Genomic DNA, 16,356 nt, shown 5'->3' with positions numbered 1-16,356 from the left:
TCTTCTTTCCTTCCTTCCTTCCTTCCTTCCATCCTTCCTTCTTTTTTTTCTTTCTTTTTTCTTTCTTTTTCTCCTTCTTTTTTTTTCTTCTTTCTTTCTTTTAGCCCTGTTGTTGCTCTATACTTTGTACATGATGATGATGATGATGATGATTAAGATGAAGGAGATGAATTTGTTTTTGTACACTCTTAAAAACACCCCCCCCCCTCCCCTCTCTCTGCCCGGGTCTCTGCACCGTGTGACACAGCGGTTTCAACCTGCATGACAGGCAGACACACAGAGACAGAGACAGAGAGACAGACAGCTGTCAGACAGAATGCTAGACAGGCAGCGAAGCAGCCGAAAAGACAAGTGTCCCACATTCTCCCGCCACACCAAAAGCGTTTTTTGGGTCACCCTGTTAAATGCCGGGTTTTTTAAATTTAGTATCAAATTAGAGCCCTTTTCAAACGGGGATTCGGTATTTGCAACTTGATTGGGCAGGAAATCGTGTTTCCCCCCTTTTCTGCTCTCGGCCATGTTTTCTGTTGTCCTGTCCTCCTGTGGGAGCAACTTGGGCCTAAAGAGGAAGAGATGGGAGGAGGTGCAGATAGATGGGAAATGAGTAAAATTAAAAAAAAAAAAAAGGGGAAGTAATGCATAATTTCTTACGTTAATGTCGAACGCACACACAAAAGAGCTTCACTGATAAATCGATTTCTTGTGATTTGCAAAATGAGTTGTTTTGATAATGGATTATTTGCTTTGAATGAAGAACAATTTTGAATTTCATCTTCACAGATGAAGACATTCAACAATATATCTGGCAGTCTTGCTGTTGCTTGACAAAATGCTGATTAATTGATCATTTTCTGACTGAAAAACAAAAAAATATATAGATTGTCAGTGCATCTATGGAAGTTGTCACAAATGTTTTTTTTAAACATTTTCTGACGATTTTTGCATGGATTTCCATGAACAAAATTATATATTATGGCTAAGGATATGATAATTGAGTGAAATATTAATAATAGAAAAATATTAATTAAAAATAGATTTTAAAAAAAAGACACTGATAAAACCTGAACAATGAAAGAATCTTTAGATCATATCCTGGCTATGTGGAAAAAAATGGTACATTTAGTTGATTTTTGATTTATTATCTAACAAAATAATCGTTTTTATATATCACAATATTAGTTTGCATCGTCACAATTATACAAAATGGCTGTTAAAAATAAAATTATATTGACTAAAAATATATTGAATTATGAAATAAACAGATATATCAAATACTTATAGATATATGAAATACTCCTCCAGCTTTGTCCGGCTGTTGTCTCGTACAGCGAGATCACGTGTCTCTGCAGAAATATTGCCGTCATAAAAATAGCAGGATGGCAGTTCAGGGCCACAAAAGTCCAATAAAATCACAGCTAATTTTCAATTTAGCTGCACACACATTAATAAATACTGCAAATGAAAAGACAGACTCGTCATTGCAGGGGAAAACGTCACAGGCTCCGCTCTGAGAAGAGTCGGTACGCACTCGAAAACAGTGCAGTAAAACACCTTAAAGCACTTCAACCTTGATTTGTCTCTTTATTACAGACGGGTGATCAGTTAAACCTAAACACATGTAGAAAGTGATTCCTGCAACTCGGTTCAAAATAGTTGGGGCAGGGGGCAAATCTGTGAGCAGAGCACTTCCCCTTTTTTTTACTTTTCTAATGACCTTTTGTTTTTGTTTTTTAACTAAAATGAGGAAATGCTTTGTAGTTTTGAATTGATTTATTTATTTTTGGTTATTTATTATTGCTTTTCATAATAATCCTCAGCCCTTTTACCATCTGGCCACACTTTCGGTAAGAGACAGATCTGGACTGCAGGCAGGCCGGTAGTTCACACTCACTTGATTTTCTCAGTGTACATACTGTGCTGGAATGCAATCTTCCAAGCTCTGTTCACTGATTGTTTCAGAATGAGGTTCCTGACGTTGTTCTGTTGATAAATCGACGAACTTCCTGTCACGAGAACCGGTTCTGGCGGGATCACACACCTGTGAAATTCCCAACTCAACGTTAACCTTCACATACTGTATGTGCAGACTGTGTTTAGCAGTAGTTTTCTAATGTCGTACAACAACCATGTGACTGTGACTAATCACATTCTGCTGTATACGGCAATACTGAAAGCCTAGCACAGACGGGCAAACTAAGGCCCGGGGGCCGGATGCAGCCCACTCAGCTTTTTAATCCGGCCCGCCAAACTTTTCCAAATTATAGAATTTATTTATATTATCATTATATTCTACCTTTTTTTTTTCCTGCAATACCCACGTTTCCCCAATAGATGGCGTAGAAAATGATAAAAGCATTTAGCATTACCCCCAAACTTTGGCTGTTCGTTTTATACCCAGGTTAATTAGTCTTCACAGTCGCACCTGTTAGCAGACCAGCAGCTAAATGAGGAACCTTCCAGAAAGTTCCTCATTTTTAGTTTGACTGTTTATATTATATCTTTTTTTTTTGGACTGAGTTGCAGGCATATCTTCAAACTGTTTCATCTGAATAATGTCCTTGTTTGTAAAGTCCTGATCGGTCGTATACTTTGGATACAATTATCCCAATGTAAATGTAAAGATCAAAGACACGCAGAACTGCGGACCACAGTAACCGCCAGTTATTAAAATGTTTTTAAAAAAGACTGTAAAATGGACGAATAATAAATTACCACTAACGCCTAAAGGACAAAAGTAACTGCTGCAGGTTTATTGTGACGTTTATGGGGAAAACATAGGAAAAATACTATAGCGTTATTAGTCAGGTTTTATTACATTCAGACCTAAAATAAACCTAATTTGTTGAAAGTATTAAAAATAATAAAAAAAAAATTCTTTATGGTCCTGTGTTAAGAAAGGACGTTGAAGTACAAATAAACACAATAAAATTACTATATTATATGTTAGAAATCATTCTGATTATTTAAAAAAAAACATAGAAAAATAAAACTATATATATTTTTTTGGACTATTTAGAAATAAACAGAAATAAATCCTAACAAAGGAGAGCATCAGCCAGAGCAGGAGTTAAATCAGTGGCTCCTCTCGTTAAAAATGCAGGCCGCAGCATTAATTTATGCAATCATCTGTTGTTTTTTTTTTTTTTTCTTAACAAACGCACAAAAGCAACCACTCTTCCACTCAGGATCCATTTAAATGTCTGTGAAGCTCTTTATAATCAGAATCGCCTTCTGAATTCCTGTTGGTCGTTAAAACCTCAGGTCTGACAGGAACACTTTGTATGTTGAGGATTTCTTTTTTTTTTTATATTTATTCCCCCCTTCAAAAATGGATACAAATCAGGCCTACGTGTTTTACTCCTTCTGTGACCCAACTTTCAGAGTGTAATTCAGTGTTTTTGCTCAGGATACTACCTTAAACTGAGGCAGAGCTATTGGTTAAATCTGTGTAGCACAAATGGGTCAGACCTCCAGGAATGTGATACATCATGAGGAATCTTAATGTTAGCAGATATGTTCATAAGCAACATTGAGCCTTTTGTCTATCAATAATAATTATGTACTTTGTCTTTGTTGCTCATGTAGGATGATTCGGTGCCCATCTCCAACAAGGTAAAAAAAAAAAAAGAAAAAAGAAATGTTTCCCAAACTGGTGAAAATGTTTATAGAAAGTAGTCCGGGTGATAAACTTGTTGTTGTGGTTAGCATACTGTAGCATAGCCTGTCAGCTTAAAGCCAACATTCCAAATGTTTGAAATAAAGCCACCTTTTGTACCGGTATAGCCTGTCAGCTTAAAGCCAACATTCAAAATGTTTGAAATAAAGTCAGTACAATGCTTTTATTTATAAAAAAAATATATTATTTAATTTGCTATTGTAGCTTTTCTTTATACTTTTTTTAGTAAAAGGTCCAAAAAGTAAATATTAGAAAAGTGTCTAATATGGTGTTGTAATAGTTAGTAGTTTTATATAAATAATAGAATCACATGTGACAAAGCTAAAGTTGCTTGTTTGCTAACAGGATCCAAACAACCTGCAGTAAGTCTTGAGCTAACATTGGTTAGCATGCTACATCACTAGGCTAACCAACACATGCCTTATCAACAGTTTTGGGGTTTTTTTTTATTGGACATACAACATTTGGTATTTTCAAACTTAAAAAAAAACACTATTGACATAATATTAGCATTTCTGTTTTTCTGAATGTATTGAAGACAAACACAAATGAGATCCCTGTAGCACCACAAGGCTTCAGCTAACAAAGTTGTGTCACATGCTAACAAAGACATGATGTATCACTTTCTTGAAGGGATTTGAAGGGGTTACTTGGAACAAGGGGCTAAAAGTAAAAAGTATTGCTAACAGTAATCACAATTATATATATATATTTATATGTATATATAGGTTTGAGCAGATTCTTTCAGGGTCAGACGTCTTACAGCAGGGCTCCTCAGTTTCACTCTCTTTCTCTGTATGGGCTTGATTTTGTATTTTATTTTTTATAATATCTGTTTACCTGTAGATGTGTAGCACAGATGGCAACTAGATAAAAATGATTATCTCCTATGTTCATGTCAGAAATGAAGTAGACATGAAGTGTTTCTCTCCCCCACCAAAAAGGTGAGACGTCCAACATTTGGCAAAGGTGACACTTGAGCAGGATTAAAAAAAAAAAAAAAAAAAAAAAAAAAAAAACACGCCTGAGCAGGTGAAACCAGTGATTGGATCCTGTTTATTTTCTCCCACACGCAATTTTGGTGTCTTTATGCCAACCATGTTTTGGAAAATGAACTCTTATCATATCAGCTCTGAAGCCGAGAGGTTGTCAGATCGTTGGGATTTGGCATCAAACCTCTAATCAGTCGGCGTACACACCAAAAAATCTGTCCAACGCAGACAGGAAGGTGACACCCATAGGTGTGAAAAGATAAAAACCGCAAGCTACAAATTTAAATTTGTTTAATTTTAGGTGTGTTCGCATGAGCTAGTCTGCGACTGGAAGCTTTACTCTCAGTGGAAACGCGGCTGTAAATAGAGAATTGAGGCTAAACCGTGGGTGAGCAAACGGCTACGCTGACAAAGTTGAAACGATTGATATCTTCAGAAATTGATGAATATGCTTGAAGTCACGGTTAAATATTCAATCCAGATTTGGTTTTATACAATTGCTCTCTTGCATCAATCTCAAGTTCAAATGCTATGTTTTGTATCTTTGGACATTTTCATACTTGGGTTTATATTTTCCCTAAGCCTCAATACTTGGCTGTCAATCCAAAGATCCTTTGTTCCCTCAATGAAGTTTGGTGAACAAGTTTTGCAAATGAACTCAAGCTGCATTACTGGAGTGTATGCTTCAAAAGAACATAATTGAGAATTGTGTCACATTATTCATTTATTTGTAATGACTTCTAATTAATGCGTTACGTCTTCAGACTTTGTAAGAACCTCTAATAACCACTAATAAGTTGTTATGTTCTTCAAGATTCTGGGTAAAAAACCTGGATCATAAATACAATTTTAATGCAATTTTGTAATTTCTTTATATATATAAATCTAAATTTGACTTTTAAAAAAAATTAATTCTTCTTTATAATAAGTGAAACAGGAAATAAAAATCTGTTTAAAGAACCCAACCATCTCCTTCTCAACTTGATCTTTATTAATGAAAAGGCAGCGAAATAAAACGTTTCCTGACAGGATTTCCTGAGTGAAATGTTGGCGCTGACGTTTTTTTTTTTTTTTTTTTTGGGGGAGAAGCTCTTCATTTCTAGCTGCTATAGCGATGATGCTGTTTCTTGTGTTCTTGTGAGTGTGTCTGAAGCCTCCTGGTTCTCAGAGTTAATCTCTGCTCTGTTTGTCTTCTAGATGTTTTCTCCTCCTGTTAGCAGTGGAAAAAACGGACCCACCTCCCTGGGGAGCGGACATTTCTCCGGCTCAAGTACGTCACCCTTCCTCCTTCTCTCTCTCTCTCTCTCTCTCTCTCTCTCTCTCTCTCTCTCTCTCCAGCCTCCTCCTCCTCTTCATCTTCCTCTTACACCTGCTGTTTGGCTTGCAGTTTTTGTGATTTTTTTCTTGTTGTGGACAAACACACGGATGCAGTTTCTCCAGTTCGTGCTGTTTTTTTTTTTTTTTTTTCCCTTCTTCCCTTTTCGTGGCTCTGTTAATTTGATGACATTTATTTATGCGCGTGTGTTATTTTCTGCAACATCATGGCCGTGGGGTGAACACAGTGAAGTTGATGCAGCTCTTACATCTACATCAGCATTAACTTTAACTTTGGTTACCGTTGAAACCACTCACTTTTCCATGCCAAACTCCAGAAGAAAATCAGCAACTTCTGTATATGATCTTATTTCCTTCTTATTTGCTTTGAGTGACTCAAACGGACCAAACCGCCGTCTGACCTAAAGCAGCGACTGCTGTGAGCCAAAAATGTTCATTTTCTCTACGGGCTTCACTTCAGGGACTTTACAAAACTCCTGTTTGCAGTTTGAAAACGACCTAAAGCAGCGACTTGAGTGCACTTTATAGCAAAGGCTTTACTAGATTGCATCAGGTGAAACTGTTGTGAAGTTGGTTTGAGTCTGTTTACCCCGTGTCCCCGGTGGCAACCTCGTCGATGTCTTAGGCCGAGTCCAGGATGTGGCTGTGTGCAGGGGGCATGCAGTCCAAAGGAAGTGTTTACTCAGTGCGTTAGTGCCTCATGTGTATTCATACTACAAGTACTTCACGTTTCACACCCCTTCTCCAACTCCCAGACCGTCTTTAATGAGATGCTCTGATCATTTTGCGTACGTTGTTTCTGGATCTGTCTTCTCCAACTCCCAGACCGTCTTTAATTTGATGCTCTGATCATGTTGGATACGTTGGTTCTGATGTTTTTCTTTCAGCAGACTTGACCTCAATGAAAAAATGAGACTTTATTCTGCAGGCACTGATGCTTAGGTTAAAGAAAGTACAATTTCAATGTTAAATATAACTTTTTTTTTTTTTTTTGTGATTTATCACGATATCAAAAAAAAAAATGTGAATCTTCTTGAAGTTTTTAAAGTGCACACTTGTGTTTTTTTTAACTGCTGCTGCTGTAGACCAGTCCTGAAGGAGACTTCCTGTTTTTCTGCTTTCTTTCCTGCTTGGTGTGTGTGTGTGTACGTGCGCGCGTTTGTGTGTGTGTGTGTGTGTTGTTGAGGTCATTGTTGTTTGGGTCTAACAGGCCAAGTTAAATGTTATGCAAAGCCAGGATTTTGATGTGCTCTTTGATTCGTGAGCTCATTCTTCCTGTCTGCGGTTTTTTTTTTTTTTTTTTTTTTTTGCTGTAGTAAACTAGTGGAATAACGACTATGAATCTGTTGATTGGTGTTTGATCGGCGGTCATCAGTGATGCCGTCGTTTCTCCAGTGGGAGTCTTTGAGGTCCCAGAAGGCCCTCTCTACACTTGCTTGTTTGTCTTTCGTCGTGTTAAAGTAGACCGGGGGACGCACCGATATCTATACTGGAATGGACATGTACAGGCCTGATGCTTCATTTTAATACTCCTACTCAAAAAAAAAACATGTGGCAATCCAGGAACCCGATTCCTCTACAACCAGCTGTGTGTGTTCCTTCCAGTTGAGTAGCTATAACTGGTCCTCATGGAATTCCATGTATATAGGTCAACAATATCATCTGTTTGGCGACACTTTAACACCGCGGACAAAGACATGAGACAGACAGAGCTGGTGTACAATATGAACTCGTACTGTGATAAAACACCTACAGATACAGTTACTCAGCTCTGAATTCACTAATGAGTCTCGTCACCCAAACCACACAGTGGACAGATGAGGAGTTTGCACTGATTTCTTCAGGCTTGTTTTAATTCAACATTGTGTTAATTTGTTCCATTGAAACCAGTCAACGTCTCCACAGCTTTAGTAACACGTTGTTTAGTGACAAACAGATGTTTTCCCGTTTAAATGTCCTTTTGGTGTTAAAGCTCTGCTCACTTTCTGTAATCCTATTTTTGATATTTATTTGTGCTCACTTTCTGTTCAGCTGATTGTGTAAACTATGGAGATTATTATTATTATTTTTTTAAATTATATTTTATTTTATTTTTAAATATGCATATGGATTTTGGTTATGGATATATTATCCAGTTTGACAACCATGTTGGTTGGAATACGTTTTGGTCAATACAGGAATATTAACAAATATGGAGGAAATCTCGGGGAAAAATATGAGAAAAAGTTAAACCTCGAAATTTAGCCTCATTGAGTTGGTGGATTTTTGGTCAGTCATTTGCCTCTTGATTCTCCTCGACAATTTTACATGCTGGAGGGTTGAGATGGTATTTTAAGCTTGAGATGGAATAAAAAAAAAAAACAATCTTTCCCACAGTGTGTGTAAATTACACAGCAGTCTGTGAGGGCTACAAAGTGGATGGTCTGTAGAGGCTTTGGATATACAGTGTTCAAGTGTTGAGAATTTGAATCTTAATTGTTTTTCGTAAATTAAATAATGACCTTGTTTCTATTTTTATTTTAAGGGATTTACGACGATGACTGTGTTGCATTTAGTCACATGTGTCATTTGAACAAAGACAGGTGCTACAAGCTGTGTTTTTCACATTGTCCCCAATATGAAAAGTAATTCTGTAAAAGTAAATCAGTAGTGCAATTTAGATTCCAAAACCCTACAGCGGTTCCAGGAATATGAGGAGTTGAAACCTTCACCTAAGACATGTTGGTGGTGACATGTGTGCAGCTCCATACACAACCAGCCACTAACCATATGTTGATGCTCTGTGGTCTGTGACATCATCCGTCGGATCAGTTAGGATGAAACGCAGTGGGGAAAAAAAAAAAATATCGTTGTCTTTTCTTTTTTTTTTTTTCTTGCGGAGCCATTTTGTTATTTGGCAGGAAAACAGAGGTGCAGAGACGTGGTCTTTGTTTACTGCACCGTTGTGAGATGCTGGTTGTTGACGATGTTGTTTTGTGCACGGTGGTTTTGGCGCCATTGTGCATGCAAATGTGAGAGAGAAAAGACGACAAATGTTGTGATTGTGTAGGAAAAAAAAAAAAAAACCCCGTTGTAGCTCTTGTAGAGTTTGTCGCTCTGCTCCCAATCTGCATTTTAGATGTTTTTCTTTTTTTTTTCTCCGCCTTTTAAATGCACAAACACTCACGTTGAGACACACTCCTAGTCAAGATGACACGTATACACACACACAAACGCGCGCGCACACACGCGCACTCTCGCTCTCTCACCCCTGCTGTGACTTTCTGCAGGCCTCGGCATTTTGATGAGCCTGGTGCTGTTTGTGAATGCAGCTAATTAGAACTCTGTAGACCTACACAGCCGCGAGAGCAGAGGTTTACAAAGTCAGGGACCAGGAACTGGGAGGGACGTGCTGTGACTGAACAGGGTCCATCCAATCCTGGATATGGTGTCCAACCAAAGAACTCAAAACTGAAGGCTCGCATTTGTTGACTTTGTGGAAAACCTTTCAAGTCCATGGTTAGACTGTGTTTTATTAACCCTTTCGTGCATGACGGTCACTACAGTGGACGGCTATGAAAATGGTCATTTTCTGTGATAAGAATAGGTTTTGATGTGCAGTGTTTTCATATAAGCCTCTACAGTGGACGCCTGAGAATCACCCAACACTGCCATACAGTGGTCAGCCTTTGCAACTGCAGAATAGTTGTGTCAACATTCAAAAAGAGAAAATTTGGTGTATAAAAACAGAACCAAATCAGTTCTTATTTGTATGTCTAAAAACACATCAAAACACTTAGTAACATTTTTTTTAACTATATCTTGGGTCATGCATCAAAGGGTTAACTGTAGTCGTAGCACTGTTAGTGGTCTGTACCACCAATGGGCTACATCACTTCTAGGATTCAAGGCCTTTTCTCTTCCAGCTCCATTGTAAATGTGCTATAAACCTGTAGGGCTGGAAAAACCTACAGGTGGCTGCTGTTTGTTGGCAGTGGCAGACAACTCTTATAGGAAGCCTGGTCCTGCCCATTGTTACAACACATACCATCCAATTGAATTTGAACGCTACATACATTGATCATTGGTGGCCTACATCTGGTGTCGAGGTTGTGACTTACTTACTTTATTATTATTATTATTATAATTACAATACATTTAGCAGACACTTTTATCCATTGCAACTTACAATTTGAGTCAGTCGATCAACAGTCAAGCTGCAATAGACATACAAAAATAATAATAAATAGTAAAAGTACAGTTATAGTCGTAGAGATGCTCCCTCTGGTGGACAAAATGTTTTCAGACCCCCTCCCCAACTCCCACCGCCGCAAATTGAAATCCCATTGAGAACCTGATAACATGTATATTTTTATCTGTATAAACCACTGTATGAGTTGCTGCCACCTAGTGGCTGGAGGCTTGTTATCATTACAGCATTACAGCAGTGATACGTTTATGTCCATGTGTGCTATATTCCATTGGAAGCCCCTAATGCCCTCCGACACCTCAACATGTCACCCCGGGGGGCCCGCCCCGATATTTGAGAAGTACTGTCATAGAGTAAGAAGAGGTGCGTGTTAGATGTTATTGGGGTTTTTTTTTGGATAAGAGATGTTCTTTGAAGAGAAGTGCTTCCTTAAAGAAGAGAGGGGAGGACCCTGCTCTTGTGGCAGCTTGTAGTTTGTTCCACCGCGTAGGAACCAGGGTAGAGAATGACCGAGATCGCCTCGTGTGAGGGGGGCAAGACAAGTCGACCGAGTGGGTGTGTAAGGCCTTTATCAATGAGTTTAGACATGCAGGAGTGCCCCCTGCAGCCAGTGTCGATCAGTCTGCAGCACTCTACTGAAGTAAGCTGAAGCTCTCATAGCTGTGGCCCGATCTTAGGCCAGACAGTTACGGCGGTACAGTAGACAGCTTTGACTAAACATGAGTTGATGTGATGTGGCCCATCACAGTCTGTACACCAAAATATGGGTCACAAAAGGCCCATACTATACATTTGCTACCTAACTCACCTACAGACGTCTTCCCCTCCCTCTGTTAATCTTGACATGAAACAAATTTGTCAGCTCTGCCGTGGATGAATTTTCTGCAATTTGATCGGAAAAAGAACATTTTCTCCGACAGGCGTTTGACAGAAACGTCAGTTTTTCCTGCAAATAAAAAAAAACTCTGGCGACAAACAGACAGTTTTGTCCTCCAGCCCCCTTCAGAAACCCAGTGAATGCGGCGGTGCCGTGTTAAAATAACACCAATCACACCCAAACGCCTGAGAAGAATGGAGCAGGTCTGGGGACGACTCTTTATTCGGGGACACAAAGTGACATTTTCTTTTGAACGCTCACTCCGCACTCCATCTACATCCTTGTATTTTTCGGGCCGATAACGTCACCTTTTCTCAAACAACAAAAAGCATCTAAAGATAAACCCGGGCACAGTCCCAGCTGACACACTCAGCCCACGGTCATCACCAACCAGGAAGTGGATTACGGCTTTTAATTATTGGGAGATTTGGCCGAGGCTGTTGTTTATTTTAGGATCATCCCTGGAAAAGATAATGCCAGACTTCAAACTGTGTGTGTGTGTGTGTGTGTGTTTCTAATCTCCTCCTGGATGAAGCTGTTCATCGAGAGAACGGCTTCACTCTGCCTGTCAAACCCAACGCCGACAGAGACGGAGACAGAGACAACGTCTATTTCAGATCCTGGCTCCGTTTGGTAGTTTTGCTAGAAATGGTCCTCCCTTAACCTCTCTGATGTATCTGGCAGTGTGTCTTTAAACATAAAAATGATGTTGAGTGTGAGAGATTTGTCGAGATTCTGAATGTGTGCGAACAAGTCAGCTTATGTGACTGCGTGCGTAGGGACGGTGGGAGGGCAGATCATCGTCCCGGTTGCCATGGAACACGAAGTTGGCAGCGAGAGACGGACGAAATGTTTCCTGAAGTGTCGGCAGGAAAGAATTGGAGAAAGGAGGAGAGGAAGCAGGAAGAGAAGGGAAGAAGATTGGGGGGGGGGAAAGTGGAGAAGGAAACAAGGTGGAGAGAATGAGGGGGAAAAACAGTGAAAAGAAAGGATGGAACAAGGGCGTGCAGAGGAACAACGGATGGAGAATGGAATGGGGGAAAAAAGAGTGGATGAAAAGACACAAATGAGGCGTGAAAGTTTATCAAGGCCGACCTATCACTGGTTGGATTTGGTTATTAAAACTCGGTAGAACCGAATATTAACAGTATATAATAGTGAATTAGAAAAAACTACAGTAGTCGCCGATCCCAGGATGTGGTGCCTCATCAAAGGTAAACAACCGAACAGCTCTGCCAAATCGATGCGGACTGCCACTACGGTGACCCCGGGTGAAGGGTCAAGTTGTCATCGATTCGTCTTTATATAAATCTGGAGAGAAACTTGGAAAAACTACAACTGCTTTAGTCGCCTCCTGTGTTTGACTCGACACTTGCACTGGGACAGTGGATTAACTCACCCGACAAACGACGTCTTCCTCCTGCATCCCCCCTCCCTTTTCCCACCACCCTCCTGTCTCTATTCAGTCAAATCTGCCTCCGTTACGCCTGTCACTCAAACACACACACACACACACACACAGGGCCCGTTGATGGGTTCTCAAAGCAGAGGTTTAGCCGCAGCTTGGCGCTCCACCCTCCCACCTTCTCCGATCGTCTGGTTTCTCCTGTCACCGCTCACAAAAAAACATCCAGCCGTGCTCTTAATTGTTGCGCAGATTAGGGATTAATGGGTGTTTTTAGCCATATTGGCAAATATTATTAGGCCCATTTACTTTTCTAATGCTAATAATGACTTGCGCTAATAACGGCAGTGATTACAAGGTTAGGGGCGATGTGAAGTCGGCGTGGATTTCTTCCGTGTGTTTGTTTCAGCGTGCGTTCTGTTATTTAAAGCTCAGGAGATTGACGTGCCTCGTGGTTGGACGCTCTGACTCGTTAGAACGAGTCACGGCTCCATATGTTTTCCCCAAAGATGAGGCTGACACGAGCCGAGCTGCTGAGCTGAGGTTACTTTGTTTGGGATTCAGTTTGTTTCGTTGCGAACGCTTTAATTTGACTGAAATGATTTTTTAGCCGGAACATCCACGACTGTCTCCTCATGAAATCAACAGATGTTTAAAATGACTTCTTTTTTTTTTTTTTTAAATGTAGATTAGATTAGATGGTTAGATTGTATTGGATTAGATTGATCTGGATTTATTCCACACCAGGGAAATGACCTTAAAATCAAAGGTGTAGATCTCTTACTCCCCATAAGTCCATGCAAATATATGACATTTTCTTACACTCAAACACTCCAGACGTAGTTTTTACTTTGACATGTTTCGACGTGTCTCCCTCGTGTCCTGTCAATATTGGCAGGGGCGAACACATTTTGGTATAAACAGTTGATAAAGTAACATCACGGCTGAACTGAATTAGTTTTGACCAGACAGACATTCCTATCCATTTCTTTTTGGTTATAGCCTCAGTGCTAGCTACTGCCACAACAGGCGCTTCAAACTCAGCTTCTTTACTATGACGGACTTTTAATTGACCTGTTGTGTTAAAATATTTTCTTTCTTTTATCGTCTTGTCAACGTTGACAAAGCACAGATTGAAAATGACATCCGGAGCAGCTAGGAGTTGCCGTGTTAGCTCAGGTTAGCTTAGGTTTTTAGCCCATACGCTAAAAACAAGAGCCAATCTGAGACGGCGTAGTGTTAGCACAAACAGTACCTGTGAAATAACTTCTCGTGAAAATACGTCACTATCAAAAGTTAAAATGAAGAAGATACAGAAATTAAAGAAAGAAAAAAAAACCCCCACAGCAGCTTGACTAAACATTCTTTTTTGAATGTTCGTTAATCAATAAAGAGAGTTGATTTTAAGCAGTTATGTTCAAAGAGATCTTGAACCCCGGCTTCGGCTCTAGCGCTGCTAACAGTAACACCTCCTGAACATCCCCATTGTTGCCATTGTAGCTCGCTGATGTTAGCATTTAGCCTTATTAGCCCCGCATTCACGCTTGCTCCGTAGCTTCAGCTGCTCATTTTCTCTTCGCCTAAATACCTGTCTTCCACCTCCTGTGGCTACATGTTTTTCTCCCGGGTAAAAACCACGTCTCCTGGTCCGCGTGTGACGTTGCCGGCGCTGGCTGTAGTGGTGGTGTCATGCGGCGCTGCGGCGATCGCTGGCTCCCACACCTGTTCACTTGTACCCGGCGCGGGTGTCGGCGTCGCAGGAGCCTAATTATCCAATCTTTTAAAGAAATAAAGAGTCGGAGAACGTCGAAAACCCGCCTGCCTGGCAATTACGGCGACGCTCAACACCTCTCAGCTACAAACAGCCTTCCAATTAGACGCCGCCAACTTATTCTGGGAGATGGCACGGGCACGTGCGCGTATCTGTGTGTGTGTGTGTGTGTATTTGCATATAAGTGTGTGACCGGGTGGATTGTTGAGGGATTCTTCATCTGAAAGGTGTTTTTTTTTTTTTTTTTTTTGTATGTACGCGTGTTGTGGTGAAGAAAACCAGTGGCTGTTAATTGAAAAGTCGAAGGGTCTGGGAATCAAAGGTATCACAGCGGGAGCAGCTGATCCTGTTCCACGTCTTCATCCCTCTTCCTCTTCATCGTCCCCGTCTTCCAGGTCAACAGTTTTGTCTCTCCTTCCTCTTGTTTTCTCCTCTCAGTCCAAAACCAAAACGTCCCGCGATGACATCACACCTGTTTGTTGTTGCTGGCTTTGACTTCTTATTTTTGTTGCTCTACTTCAGTGCTGCTTGTTGTTTTTTTTCCTGTCCCTAATCCAAATTTCCTACTCTCCTACTTCCTTCTCCCAGACTCTCCTGCTCCAGATCTGACCTCGGGGATGATGAATATCACATTCAAACATCTGTAGTAGTTTTAGGCAGGTGTTACAGTAACTATATCCTCCAAATATTTTCTCTTGGAATATCAAGAGTACGAATGGAGAAACCAGAGCGGTTGCATGCGGCCCCAACGCTGTCTGTGGACTGACAACAGCGTTCAGAGGTGGCGCTCAAAACCAGAAGAAACCACTGCCTGGTTCCCTCTCCAGAAAAGCGGTGATAAAAATCGAGGTTCTCCACGTCTGCTTTGGCCGGACCTCACAGATTTTTCCATGTCACCGTTGACAACTTTCTCAATGGTTCCGATTCCGTGTCGATAATGAAATCCAGTCTGTGCGCCGTCAGGTCCGTGTCTTGACCTTTACCCTCTGTCCGTGGTCACAGTCAAAGGTGTTAAATCATATGAACAGTAGCATTCATCGACGGACGTTTTTCTTGACGTGAGTCGACTGGTGTTGAAGCTCTCCACACCGCACTGATCAGTGGGTCAGACCATCTCTACCAGATGAGGGTGGAAGTCACGGCACAATGGTTCACCCTGGCTTTTGTTTTGTTCTGAGACTTCGGTGGCAGTGACACACACACACACACACATACAGTTTGGTGTGCACAAAAACTGTAAATTGTCTGGAACACACCAGTGCCATCTGGTCTGGTGACAGGCCAGACACTGTGTGTGTGTGTGTGTGTGTGTGTGCACATGTGTGTAAGAGTGTGTGTGTGAAGGTACCAGGGGGTGAAAATAGACTTGGCAGGGACTTGGCAGTACCATAGTGTGTGTTTGTGTGAGTGAGAAAGTGGAAGAGAGAGAGGGGAGAGTGTTTATGCCTGTCATTTCTCTATCCTACTTTCTGTGTCTATATTTTTTTTTTTGCTGTTACTGGTTTAGTGGTCGGTGCACTTGCCTTACAGCCAGAAGATCAACTGTTAAATCCCTGGTCTAGTGTCCAAACACATGCAGGATTAGATGACGAGTTAACTGTTAACTTGGCCATAAGTGTGAGTGTGGATGGTTGTTGTTTGTCCCTGTATGTGGCCCAGTGATGGACTGGAAGACTGTCTGGGCTTTAACCCTTTACTGTAACAATGACTGCAGGTGTTGGCTTCATCTCAACATTATGTTTTTTTTTAACATCTGTTCTGTACAAAATGGGCGATAAATTATTTTAAACTTTTTTTTGATTTGATTTGTTATACAGTGTTTATATCGTGGTTCCCTCAGTATTGCATATTTATTATTTTATTTCAATCTTGCGAGAGTTTCGGTATATCGCGATATTTTAAAGTAAATAATTTTTTTAAAATTTCCAATATTTTCCTGAATTTCGCTTTGGCCCAGAGGCAATGTCTCTGTCATTGGTGTGGAACCCCAGGGCTCACCTCCTGGGCAAGTTCGAATCCCGGTTAGGGCAGTTGGTACCTTCCAGTGGACTCACCACCCGCAGGAAGGTTTGGTACGGTGCAATGTGATTTGGGTGGCGACTGCTGCCCCC

At 40.7% G+C, this 16,356-nt stretch overlaps 2 protein-coding genes across 6 annotated transcripts in view; one reads left to right on the top strand and one right to left on the bottom strand.

Annotated features, from left to right (window-relative positions):
• Nucleotides 1-16,356, bottom strand: part of LOC103389085 (ephrin-A5-like) — a 1,154,841-nt gene that overhangs the window by 857,670 nt on the left and 280,815 nt on the right. The gene's annotated exons all lie outside the window — the stretch shown is intronic.
• The window catches only part of tcf4 (transcription factor 4), a 189,288-nt gene that overhangs the window by 1,699 nt on the left and 171,233 nt on the right, over nucleotides 1-16,356 (top strand). For 4 of the 5 annotated variants that reach the window (XM_025062761.1, XM_025062763.1, XM_017038413.2 and 1 more), the window contains 2 exons: nucleotides 3,586-3,612; nucleotides 5,866-5,938. In XM_025062761.1, coding sequence (XP_024918529.1) covers nucleotides 3,586-3,612; nucleotides 5,866-5,938 — 100 coding nt within the window. The remainder of the gene's footprint in view (nucleotides 1-3,585; nucleotides 3,613-5,865; nucleotides 5,939-16,356) is intronic. The other variant, XM_025062762.1, reaches the window with a different exon arrangement.

The sequence above is a fragment of the Cynoglossus semilaevis genome, chromosome 14, assembly GCF_000523025.1.
Source record: "Cynoglossus semilaevis isolate Cse_v1.0 chromosome 14, Cse_v1.0, whole genome shotgun sequence".
NCBI lineage: Eukaryota > Metazoa > Chordata > Actinopteri > Pleuronectiformes > Cynoglossidae > Cynoglossus > Cynoglossus semilaevis.
This window is presented reverse-complemented; position numbering and strand designations above follow the sequence as displayed.